General features: G+C 48.0%; 1 protein-coding gene across 1 annotated transcript; it reads left to right on the forward strand.

Moving 5' to 3' along the window:
- The first annotated feature begins 1997 nt into the window (after positions 1 to 1997).
- Positions 1998 to 12675, forward strand: ISL1 (ISL LIM homeobox 1). The gene is made up of 6 exons (XM_004328915.4): positions 1998 to 2191; positions 3017 to 3206; positions 5953 to 6212; positions 8044 to 8330; positions 9568 to 9735; positions 11787 to 12675. Exons 1-6 carry the CDS (start codon positions 2164 to 2166, stop codon positions 11901 to 11903), a joined length of 1050 nt encoding a protein of 349 aa, XP_004328963.1. The 5' UTR covers positions 1998 to 2163; the 3' UTR covers positions 11904 to 12675.
- The last annotated feature ends 228 nt before the right edge of the window (positions 12676 to 12903 follow it).

Below are 12903 nucleotides of genomic sequence, written 5' to 3' on the forward strand. Positions count from 1 at the left end.
AATAGAGTCAGCTTGGTTATCTGTACAGGAAACATACCCGTATGCTGGGAAGATTTGCTTCGTGTTGTCATTACCAGCATCAGTTTTACAAAAGCAGCCTGACAAAAGGCTCCACGCATATAATACCATCGAGACTAGAAACTATGACCAAAAACCAAAACCACCCCGCCCCCCCCCAGTCTGGTAAATGTATCAACCTACCTCTAACTTTCGATTTCACACACGCACTCTGATATAACTTATTGATACAATAAAAACAGAAGGGATGAGATCCATTTAGAAATTTTCCTTGAGAGAAAACAAAACAAATGCATGTTCTTGGCAAAGCCCCAGCCAGATCAGGAGGAAATTCAGCATCTTAGTTTCTCTCTGCGCTCTGGAGAAGCATATCCCTGTAAACCGAGCCACTGAGACCGGCTGAGGGCTCACGGCTGTTATCAAGGGCTAGATCTGGCGAATGATACAAAGAACGGAGTTTCCTAACACACCAGGTTTTCTCAAGGCAACCGAAATTAAACACCGAAATTAAACCTACTACTGCGTGCGTTTGCGGGCCTTTTTAGATAAAACTGGCAGTCACATTAGATAAGGAATAGCTATTCAGGAGTTTTGGAGGAGTGCGGTGGGGGGAGTCTTCGTGGCCTTCCTGTGACTCTTTTGGGGAGATGGTTAAGATATGACGGGAACATGTAAGAAATTATTAAAAACAGTTATTTACCGGCGAGTTGCAGCCAACACTCTTCTCTCTCCAGGTTGTTTCCCGAGAGAAAATGATTAGATAAACACACCCAGTGAAGGGAAATAGGTATTTCGCTGTTCTTCTGTTGGACCTCTCCCTAACTCACGCCCTTAGACTGACGCATTTTTAAAATCTCCAGAGAGACGTGGAGACTTGTCCTTACAATTATGAAACACCACCAGCTAACTGTACACGTTTGCTTAAAAACAAAGGGCAGGAAACCAGAAGAGAGAGGAACTGGACAGGCTATATTCACTTTGCAAACTTTAAACTACTGGCCGATCACTTTGCACTTAGGCTTCGGGTTAGTGCACTTCCTAATTCTAAACTGCAAAGCCGACCTCGCGGGTCGGAAGGAGAGAGTAGTCCGCGGAGTCAGCTTGGTTTTACCTGTGCGCTTCCAACCTGATCTTCCGCTTAGGCACGAAGCGCCCCTTCTCCCCACCCCCCACGTTTCTGGAGATCTGAAGTCAGGGATAACGGGGTAGTGGGGTAGCAGCAGCGAACAATTCCTCTGGGTCTATTCATCCCATGACCGGTTCGTCTTCCCCTAGCCAGCTCCCAGCGCGCTACGCGCAGCCAGTTCGGGAACTCACCCGCCCCGGCAGCAAAGCCCGGCCAGGCCCGGAGCTGTGCGCCAAAGCGCGAAACCAAACGAGGCAAACGGCCTGTTCCAAGTCGCCCCTCTTCCTAAAGCCCGGGAAGGACCTCTTCATCAGGAAGACCTACCCACCAGCCACTCGCCACCGGCGGCGGAAAAGTGAGCCCAGCGCGCAACACGGCCAGCCGGACTGCGGGGACCCCAGGAGCGCAGGGCGGAGGAGCAGCGCGACAGGAGGCGAGGGCGCTGGCGGCACGGCCGAGAAGGAGCAAGGGAGGGGGCAGGAGGAGGAGGAGAAGGAAGCCAAAAGCCAGAGCGGCCGGGCCGCCCGAGCATCGGGGGAGAGCGGCCTGAGCCCCGAGCAACTCGCCTCGGGAGCCCTAATCCTCTCCCGCGGGCTCGCTGAGCGGTCAGTGGCGCACGGCAGCAGCGAGGCTGAAATATGATAATCAGAACAGCTGCGCCGCACGCCCCGCAGCCAATGGGCGAGGCGCTCGCCTGACGTCCCCGCGCGCTGCGTCAGACCAATGGCGATGGAGCTGAGTTGGAGCAGAGAAGTTTGAGTAAGAGATAAGGAAGAGAGGTGCCCGAACCGCTTCGAGTCAGCCGCCGCCGCAGCGCCTCCGCTCCGCCAGCTCCGCCGGCTTAAATTGGACTCCCCGATCCGCGAGGGCGCGGCGCAGCCGGGCAGCGGCTCTCTCAGCCTTGGCAACCCTAGGGGCCACTGTTTCCCACTTAGCCACAGCTCCAGCATCCTCTCTGTGGGCTGGTCACCAACTGTACAACCACCATTTCACTGTGGACATTACTCCCTGTTACAGATATGGGAGACATGGGAGATCCACCAAAAAGTAAGAGGCGATTTTACCTTGTGGGGCTCGGTGTGCTGTTCTTGTGCGGGGGTCTCTCTCAGGCAAGGGTGCCAAGGGCTCTTCGGAGTTCGAGTCATTGCTTGGAGAGAGAGAGAGAGAGAGAGAAGGTGGCTTTTTCTTGTTGCCGCCACGCCTGCATGCTTGCTGTCGGTTCTGATCTTCGGGAAACTGATCGTACCTTGTGTTTGAATTCGCCTGCGTGCCCTCCAAAACCCTAGCCTTCTGGTGCTAAGCGGTGGTTTCCTCCTCGGGAATCCTGAGCTCTCCGAGAAGGTTATTCTGTTGCAAAGGTCCGCCTGCAAGTACAATACCCGGAGATGTGAATTAGCATTAGACTTGCAAAAGAGAACAACGAGTGACAACTGTATTGATGTCTGCTCTTGCTAACAATTTCCAGTCCTATGTGCTATTTAAGAGCGTGCTTCATGGAAAATATAGACATCCCTGCGTTCACTTAACGCTTCTAGTCAAAACCTTTTCTTTGACTTGACTTATCCATAATCTTTCCCAATGATTATGGCAAAGAGGGAGGAGGGAGGAAAAAGAAATACAAAATGAACGGGTTTGATTGCGTGCTAGGCTTACAAATGTAGACTATTCAAATCTGCATTTTACATATATTCCACCTCCTTTTAAAAGTGAGTCAGGGTGTTGATGGCACACTCCAATTACCATCCCAAAGTGCAATACTCTTAAAAAAAAAAAAACTCGCAGAGTACGCCCTATAAGAGAACGACACTAAAAGTGTGTTTATCTCTGTAGGAAGTAAACGGTTAGTCAATCATGTATTTATTTTCATTTCAGAAAAACGTCTGATTTCCCTATGTGTTGGTTGCGGCAATCAAATTCACGATCAGTATATTCTGAGGGTTTCTCCGGATTTGGAATGGCATGCGGCATGTTTGAAATGTGCGGAGTGTAATCAGTATTTGGACGAGAGCTGTACGTGCTTTGTTAGAGATGGGAAAACCTACTGTAAAAGAGATTATATCAGGTACGCCATTTATACTGCTTCCTTAATTTTGTGAGATTTCCCTCTCTCTCCCCATTCTTTATTATTTTGTGTGGCTTTGTCCTTTGGTGAAGTTTGCCTTAATGGATTCCAGCGTGCAAAAGTTACCCTTGTAAGTGTAATATGTAAATTAACCTATGCTGTTCATTTTACTTTTTAGAGGGAAAAAAACCCCCGCGAAACTCGATAGTGGTTCCCATAAATTATGTGGCATTGAAGCTTGTATAATTGCTTTTGGAATTTGTGATGCTCAAATTATTTTCCTCTGTTACCCTCCCCCTTCCAAAACAAACAAAAAAAATCAAGATGGAAAAGTTGGGGTTTCTAAACTTAAAAAAAAAAAAGGTTGGTTGGTTTTTATTGTATCATGCAATGTTTTTTCTTTTTTATTTATTTTAATTAAGTATTTTATTAGTAACTTACAGATTCTTCGGAGATGTCAATGCAATAGGTGAAATAGTTTGACCTAAGCATATTTAGAGATGTACTTTGAAAGAGCAAATAGAGATATTGCCCTTTTACTTTTAGGGTAATGACTCCTGCCTGGAAAATTTAAAAACCAACCCAAATATTCTCTGTAAAAAAGACCGGAAATTTAATCTTTTTAAATATTAACCCTTTGGTGACATCTGACTGTCTTCTTTCTTATCTTATCTGAGCTGATGAATTAGACAGAGCAGATCAAATTGCCCATCATCTGTCTACGAACAATTGGTATATTTAGATAATTGAACAGCTTCCTTTCTCACATTAAAATCTGGTAACTGATAAAATGAGCGAATTGCCCTTACTGTCAAGAATAAAACCACATAAGGAACTTTCTGAATTTTTTTCTTTCAATTTATTCTGCGTCTAAACTTTATGCTTTGCCAATCTCAAATTTTCTGACTTGTGTATACATATGTCAGAAACTTCATTTTCTGCCTTAGGAAGGAAGTAGAATTTCCAAAGAAAATATTATTGTTTTAAGAACAAAACAGAAGAGATAACACCTTCGTTATTATGTCGATTCGTTATTATGTCGAATAATATCAAAATATTATATTTAAAAATAAGTTCTCCAGTGGCTGTTAACAAGTAATTAGCTCTGTAAGTCATAGAGTTTATGGAGCTTAGAACTTAACCTTAAAGTTTAGCTGTGATTTAAGTATGCAGTTACAATTTTTTCCTGCTCACTTAGTGTGCAGTATTTTTTCTTATTTTAAAACCACGAAGTGGAGAGTGTAATTTTAATAAAGCTGAACAGTGCAGAAAAAAAAAGTTTATTAATACTTTGATGGTGGGGGAGGAGTACGGGAGGAAAGAGGGGAAGTGGGGAGCTAGAGGAAGGGGGAGGGGTTTTCCAAATTGTTTGGTCACAGGCAAGGTAAAGTCCTCATCCTATGAAGTGGAAGATCTCACATAGAGTAGGCGGAGGAAGGGAAAACTTTTGAATCTACCTTCTAACCTCTGACAAATGAGCCATTTTCAATTGTTTACTTGATTGGTTTGTGAACTGGAGATTCTGGAGAGGGAGAGCTCACTTCTCAACCCCAGCAGTGGCTTTACTCCTGTGGAGATAGTGTTTTGCTCAATTGTATTCAGACCTGCTTGTGCCTAATTCTGGCTAAACGTTAGTGGAAGGAACCAATCGCTTTTACATTTTCTTCTCCACTCTTTCAACTGTGTGTGTGTATGCGCGTGCAAGTGTGTGTGTCCCGTTGAAATCCTGTAGTTGTAAAAGCAGAACAGAGAGACCGTTTAGATTTCTGAATGCCTTTCCCCCCTTGGGGGAGCGAGGCTCCCCCTCTTACCCCCCTTTGTGTAGGTCTTTTCCTCTCCTCCATTCTCTCTGTTTGTAGGAACGCTCCTGCTTTGGTTATTAGTGATAAGGCGGAGAGGGGGCCAGGGCAGAGCCTCTAGATGAAACCTACAAGGATTGTCTCTTGGTAAAGAAAGGTCAGCAGTGAGGAAGACCTTAGGAGTGGGTCTTTTCATTTTTCTGTCTGGTCAGCGTTCTCAAACAAACTGAAATAAAGGTAGATGCTTCAGCAAATTGAAAAAGATGGAGGGAACCAAAGCAGATTTTTTAAATAATAATAAAAGGAGGAAGGGAGAGGAAACTTTCTGTTAACATTGCTGCCTGAGGAAAAGCTCTTTAGCTGGGGAAAAGTGCAGTGGGCTTGTGCAGAAAGGGCTCTGGAAACCCTCAGAGGTTTCATTTTGTTCTTCTGCCTGTGCATTTGTGTGTTTTCATACCGAGTGGGATGACAATCTCATCCCATAACCTCATTTTCTTTTGAAAGGAGGATTTGGGTTGCAGTTTTAGAGACGTTTCTAGCAGCAGAAATTGGGGGATAGGGAGGCAAAAATTTGGGGCCAGTGACTCCCGAGTCCCCCTGGACCCCTTCCTGCCAAGAGCGGCAAGGGTCACCCTGGACTGGTCGCTGGAGCAGCGGCCCAGGCTTCCAACACGTCAAACATTTTTCGATGGTTTGGACTGGGCGTTTTCAAGTAAGAGGTACGGATCGAGACACAGAAGCTCATAGGAAAGGGAAATGGAGCGGGAAACGAGAGAAATCTAATCATTTCCACCCTCCCATTCCCAGCTTGTCTGCGAATGCTGATTTCAGTGTCTCAGGGCGTTGTGGCCGAGGTTGCCAGCGACCTTGGGTCGGGGGCAGCGCCCGCCTGAAGTGACCACCTCTCTCTGTGCTTCCCTCCCGCCCCGGGCCCGGCCCCCGCGCAGGTTGTACGGGATCAAATGCGCCAAGTGCAGCATCGGCTTCAGCAAGAACGACTTCGTGATGCGCGCCCGCTCCAAGGTGTACCACATCGAGTGTTTCCGCTGCGTGGCCTGCAGCCGCCAGCTCATCCCCGGGGACGAGTTCGCGCTGCGGGAGGACGGGCTCTTCTGCCGCGCGGATCACGACGTGGTGGAGAGGGCCAGCCTGGGCGCCGGCGACCCGCTCAGCCCCCTGCACCCGGCGCGGCCGCTGCAAATGGCAGGTACTTCTGGGCGCGGAGGGAGGCCCTCCTCGGGGAGGCAGGCGCCAGGCGAGGCCAGCGCCACCCCTGCCAGCGCGCCAGCGGCCGCAGCAACCCTGGGACCCTTGCGGCGGTTGCTGCGGTCGGAGACGGAGGGTTCTGGGTGCGGTTTGCACCGCGCTTCACTCTTTCGCAGCAAGGTTCAATGCCCTCACTGTCTCCCTTGACTCCCCCCAGCACAGCTACCCGTCTGTGTGTCTAGATGTGGGTGCCCGTGAATGTACACCGCTTGGGCACACGTGTCTACACACGCCCAAACAGTACTTCCAGTTCACCTTGGCCTCCAAAACGCGGCTTACTGAAAACGGGCTTCAGCTCCCCGCCAGGTATTCTCCCCGCAGCTGCCTAATTAAAGGGGTGGAGCTCTGGGCCCCTGGAGCTTCCTCCTTTAACCCAATGAAGGAAGCTTAGGTGGCCTCAAGTTATTTAGCCTCTCAATTCCTTTTCCCTTGCAAACTGCCCCCCCCCCACTCCAAAATACTTTAAAAATTTATTTGTATCCCTTTGTGAGAGAGTGGGCCTGAAAAGATACAGTTTTAATAATTGCAAGCCTTCGCACGGAGCCGTAATTTAAAACTGTCCACAAGCTTATCTGCAGTAATTGCCTTTGAAAGGGAACCTCCCTCTTTAAACCGTTCATTCTACTTGATTTGGTGAGAATTTCATCTTCGGCCCTGTTGCTGTGACACTAAATTGACCCCATAGGTGTTGACCTGACCCCCGGGGGTCCTGGAAAGTGCAAGATTTGTAACAAACAGATCTGAGGGCCCTTGCCCCAGGAAGGAGAGTAGAAATAGAGCAAGGTTGGCCAGGAGGGGGGCCACAGGTAAGAAGGCAGACAGCGTTTCCAAACCTGCTTTCTGGTCTTGATAGATCTGCCCTGTGCATTTTGAAAGTGTCAATTCGCCCTGAGTTCTGGCTGTGAGAAAACTACAACTCTTCCTCCTCTGCTCTCTGGCAGCTCTAAGAATTCCATCCTGGGGGATTTGTGACTTAGCTTGCAGGGGGGCAAAGCCAGAGGTGGCAAATTCTGTTCGGTGCAACCTGTGCTCTGCTGTGGGAAGCACAGAAGAGGCCGAAGTATTGGGAGGGAGTCAGGAGCCAGAACACTCCCCAGCTGTCTTTTCTCTAGAGGCCAGGCAGCTCTAAAGAGTTTCGATTTTCCTTTTCTTGGGATCAGATCACATCAGGAACATCCAGGTAGATTTAGTAGATCCAGGTAGACTAAGAAAGATCAAAGCCTGGAGAGGTGGCCGAAATCCCGAATTTCTTTATCCCCTTGATATAATTGTACCCTGGGGACTGAAGTTCAAGCTCTCTGTCAGAATCCTCCTCAGCCTTTGCGCTGCAGGCATCCCGCTGGGGTAGTGTCTCTGGCTGTCACTGGGGTTCTGCGTTTCTTTCCCTAGTACCGCCTGTGCGTTGGGGGTGGGGGGCTGTGTGGACTCGGTGTAACCTGGGCCCAGTCCGGGTACTAGAAAAGTCGCAAAGGGAGGAGAAACAAGGCAGAAGGATGCCGCCCTTGCTGTGAGCAGGGGGACAGGCCCTGAGACGTGCGCCCCTTTGCTGACTCCATGTTGACACGAGCAGGGGCGAAGGCTGCTTTCTGGGTCCGGATTACTGAGCATTGACCTCTGAGATTAGAGAGCGAGATTTTATTCTCCCTTTCGCGCCCCTTACCCCCACCTCTGCCGCCCCTGCTTTGTCTGTCGAGGCTGCAAAGAGCTGCCCATTGTCCGGGAGCGGCGCGGGCGGGCGGCCCGGCCCGCTCACGGCACCCCTTGCCCCGCAGCCGAGCCCATCTCCGCCCGGCAGCCGGCCCTGCGGCCCCACGTCCACAAGCAGCCAGAGAAGACCACCCGCGTGCGGACTGTGTTGAACGAGAAGCAGCTGCACACCTTGCGGACCTGCTACGCCGCCAACCCCCGGCCCGACGCGCTCATGAAGGAGCAACTGGTGGAGATGACCGGCCTCAGTCCCCGCGTGATCCGGGTCTGGTTTCAGAACAAGCGGTGCAAGGACAAGAAGCGGAGCATCATGATGAAGCAGCTCCAGCAGCAGCAACCCAATGACAAAACTGTGAGTGGCCCTGGGGCCCGGGCAGGGGACGAGAGGGGGAAGCCGAGGAGGCGTGCGTGCCGGCTGCCCAGGTGGGCCGGCGCCGTTTCCCTCCGGCTCCGGAGCAGGACCCGGCACTGGCGGCCCCTCCCCCCGACCCCTGCCCCGGGGAGAGGCCCCCCCACCGGTGCCCGGCCCAGCGCCCACACCGCGGCCCGCGCTGCTCCGGGAGGCCCCAGCCCGCGGGGGTGGGCTCGTACCCTTCAGCCTCGCCCCATCCCGGATCCGGAAGGGCCGTCTCCCCCTCCGTGGGCAGTGAGGCCTGGCGCTGGTTTTGCCAAAGTTCCGGTCATCAGTTCCTCAGGCAGCCGAGAGGAGGGACAACTCCTTGGCTTCCTTTTTAATCCAGGGTCATCCCGGTGTCCCCCGTGCGCAGCCTGCAGCAGAGCCCCCAGGTGGGCGAAGTGCCCCAAGGTGACCCGTGAAAACAGGGCACCTTCTGCTCCAGGTCAAGCCCAGGTCTCCAGAGATGTCAGGCCCCTGGCACTATTACCCACAATCATCCCTGGCCCAGAGCGGCACCCAACTGGCAGGCCTCCTGGTTAAGTTAAACTAAAGAGTTTCTTTCTTCCCCCCACCAACCAGCAATTTTTTTTTTTTTTTTTTGCTTTTTACGGCTTAGGCCCTATTTTTAAATGCCATAAAACATGCTGTCATTAAATTTGACAGACTGGCCAAGCCTGGGCCAGGGCATTTTCTAAGTTGGTTAGTGCATAATAGCACAATAGTGGCCTGACCCAAGTGCTTGGGAGTCGGGGTTGGCTCCCAGAGAATTGCCTGCAGAAAATCTACCCCCAGATCTGACTAACAAACTGCCCAGAAAATCATCATGTCTAGAGGCTGAAGGGAGGCCTATCCTGCCTCAGCTTTCCACTGAGATGCTATGGCCTGGAAAGGCAGACGGGCGGAATTGGGATTAACAGTGAATTTAAAGGGAAAGAAGAAAGTCGAAACAGAATTTCACTTAATAAGGTCCAAGCAGACCTAATAGTCCAGCCCACAGAAACAGAAGAACAAAACGTAATAACACAGAACTGAACCCTGGCTAATATCCATACGCGCAGCAGATTAACTGAGTCAATAAAGGCCACTATATAGATAAGATAATACCAGGGTATATTTGCTTAGCCTGCACAGACAATGGAGGGAGGGAGTTTGCTCATTAACATGTTGGGCTTGCGGGGGGACCTATTCACAGAATATCCAGGGGATGACAGGAACTCCCATGGTGGCTGCCAGTCCAGAGAGACACGACGGTGGCTTACAGGCAAACCCAGTGGAGGTGCAAAGTTACCAGCCGCCTTGGAAAGTACTGAGTGACTTCGCCTTGCAGAGTGACATAGATCAGCCGGCTTTTCAGCAACTGGTAAGTGTCAGCTCCCAGAGTGGGGAGGCTGAATCTCCAGAAAGGAGATTCTGGTTAAACTGTCACACAAGGAACGATTCTGGGGGGTTAGCGAGGAGGGTGCTCCCCGACCCCAGGCGTGGGGAGAGACGAAGGGGGTGTGTTGGAGAGAGGAGGGAAGCACTCAAGGAAAACAAACCTCTTGTCAGTCTTTTCTGTGAGAGTTCATAGTTTGACCATATAGGTTGAATTTTCTATCAATCAGGCCTGTTCTGAGGGATTAACTTCAAGGTGCCTAACTAAATAGACACGCGTGGGAAGGTATCCTGGGTTGCAGAATCATACATCTTCGACTTGTAGCGTCAGAAGGGACATTAGAGATCACCTTGGCATTTTGATCAGCAGCCAGTAAATGTACTCCCTTCTCAGCTCCTAGAGCATGGTATAGTTAAGGACCTAAATCAAGGTGATTGTAATAATAATCAATGTTGTAATACATAATCAATGTTATTATCAACGGTCAGCAGGCACCTATCTGCACTCTTCAAATATATCAATAAAAAGTTCAGTTATTCAAAGATATGATTGATACTTTTGTGACTATATCTCTTTCTGGGACTATATCTTAATCTAAAATGTAGGAGTGCTTAAACATTTTTTTAGTATGTAAGTTCAAATATCCTACACAGTCACATACTGTGGGGCATGTATAGCAAAAGGAACCTGAGTTCTACCAATCAGAGAGATAATAATGTGAAAACCGGTTTTCGTGTTAATATTTCTACACATCCAGAGAAGAGAAAACTCAACTCACTTTTCACCTGGGTGAAGATAACTAAGATTATTAAGTATATATCTTTTGTGAGGTGATATATGTACACATACTTTTTTTTTCTTAAGTAATTAACAGCCCTGTAGGATCTTGTTCTATAAAACAAGATCCATCCAAAAAACTTGTTCCTTTCTTTGAAAATAAAGCTTGAATTGAGGTTAACTTTTTCCCCTCACATTTACCTGGAGGGCATTTTCTTTCTTTGTGGCAACAGTTGGGTAATGGGCCACAGGCAGGGGTTAAAAGGGCTTGGCCCAGGTGTCTGTTTGAAAGTGGGCCAGTCTAGAGGAGGCAGATTTGAGAAGTCCCTTGGCTTCACAGTGGGAAAGTTCAATAAGATAGCAAGGAAGGTAGACCCCGGAATTAGGAAAAAGAAATTATTTTTAATGTCAGGCTAATCTTACCAGTTATTTGGATCATAGAAGGCAGGTAAGGGGAGGGTTCAGGGCAGCCGAGTGTTTGCACCTCCTGAAACTTTAGTGTCAGCTGAGAGCAGTGGAAGGGAAGCCGAGGATGGGGAGGTGTTGGGAGCAGAGTGGAGAAGAAGGTTTACAACAGCAACACAATACTTTCGGCTTAAGAGAAGGAGCCAGATATTTATAATGTGGATGACGTTATAATATATGGGTCTCCTCTCGGAAGGAAGAGCCTGATTGAAAGAGAGAAAGAGGCCAAAAGGCAGCAGGACCAACAACAAGGAAGAAAGGCCACGCTGTGAACCCTCTGAGGAGTTAATCACTGTTCTGTGGAGCCTCCTCTGAATCTCCCGTCACACGATCTGAGCGGCGTGTTATGGATTTTCCAACTCAAGAAGAGAGGCTTTGACGCCTAGAGACTGAGAACTCGCCTGCTCCCAGGGCAACACGTAGCCAGCAGGATAATTTTATTTCGAGCATGCATGGTAGAGTTGCGATGCCATTTTACAGTGGGAAACACATTTCTTCTTAAATAATTTAATGCAACATAATGTTGGGAATTCAGTTTCAGTTAAAACAGAGATCTCTTGGAAGATGGGAAAGCGAGAGGATTTCTTCCCAAGTTCTTTTCCTTGTAGGCTTTCTTTAAGCCTGTTAAAATTCAATTATATGTGCGGATATCTCTATCTATATATCTGTCTCTGCAAACAGACACACACACACACACACACACACACACACACACACACACACAGGACAAGTTTATAATCCTTTTGTGAATACGATCACAGCCTCCTTTATTCATTTCTTAACCTTCTATGCAGGTCAATTTTTCAGAAGGAGGACCGGGCTCTAATTCCACTGGCAGTGAAGTGGCGTCGATGTCCTCTCAGCTCCCAGATACACCTAACAGCATGGTAGCCAGTCCAATTGAGGCATGAGGAACATTCATTCAGATGTATTTTTTTCCCTGTTGGAGAAAGTGGGAAATTGTAATGTTGAACTCCGAAACAAAAGTATTTAACGACCCAGTCAATAAAAACTGAATCAAGAAATGAATGCTCCATGAAACGCACGAAGTCTGTTTTAATGACAAGGTGATATGGTAGCAACACTGTGAAGACAATCATGGGATTTTACTAGAATTAAAACAACAAACAAAACCCAAACCCAACATAATGCTATCCAATGACCTTAGGAGTACTGAAGAAAAAAAAAAGACGTTTTTAAAACGTAGAGGATTTATATTCAAGGATCTCAAAAAAAGCATTTTCATTTCACTGCACATCTAGAGAAAAGCAGAAATAGAGATTTTCTAGTCCATCTTATTCTGAATGGTGCTGTTTCTATATTGGTCATTGCCTTGCCAAACAGGAGCTCCAGCAAATGAGCAGAAAGAGAAACTGGCCTCTTTGGCTGAAAGAGTCCTTTCAGGAAGGTGGAGCTGCGTTGGTTTGCGATGTTTTTAGTTGACTTGAACAAGGGGTTAATTGAAATCCTGGGTCTCTAGCATGTCCTGTAGCTGATTTCTTTTTCCCTTTGCCCCCCCCCCTTTTTTTTTTGAGATCCATCCTCTATCAAGAAGTCTGAAGCGACTTTAAAGGTTTTTGAATTCAGATTTAAAAACCAACTTATAAAGCATTGCAACAAGGTTACCTCTATTTTGCCACAAGCGTCTCGGGATTGTGTTTGACTTGTGTCTGTCCAAGAACTTTTCCCCCAAAGATGTGTATAGTTATTGGTTAAAATGACTGTTTTCGCTCTCTCTGGAAATAAAGAGGAAAAAAAGGAAACTTTTTTTTTGTTTGCTCTTGCATTGCAAAAATTATAAAGTAATTTATTATTTATTGTCGGAAGACTTGCCACTTTTCATGTCATTTGACATTATGTTTTGTTTGCTGAAGTAAAAAAAAAAAGATAAAGGTTGTACCGTGGTCTTTG

The sequence above is a fragment of the Tursiops truncatus genome, chromosome 3 (assembly GCF_011762595.2).
Source record: "Tursiops truncatus isolate mTurTru1 chromosome 3, mTurTru1.mat.Y, whole genome shotgun sequence".
Taxonomy (NCBI): domain Eukaryota; kingdom Metazoa; phylum Chordata; class Mammalia; order Artiodactyla; family Delphinidae; genus Tursiops; species Tursiops truncatus.

What these genes read in the sequence shown, in the direction of transcription:
- ISL1 (XM_004328915.4), top strand. Translation starts at nt 2,164, where the DNA reads ATGGGAGACATGGGAGATCCACCAAAAA. An exon ending in GCGGCCGCTGCAAATGGCAG is followed by an intron (nt 6,213 to 8,043) that starts GTACTTCTGGGC and finishes CTTGCCCCGCAG; the next exon opens with CCGAGCCCATCTCCGCCCGG. An exon ending in AGCAACCCAATGACAAAACT is followed by an intron (nt 8,331 to 9,567) that starts GTGAGTGGCCCT and finishes ACCTATTCACAG; the next exon opens with AATATCCAGGGGATGACAGG.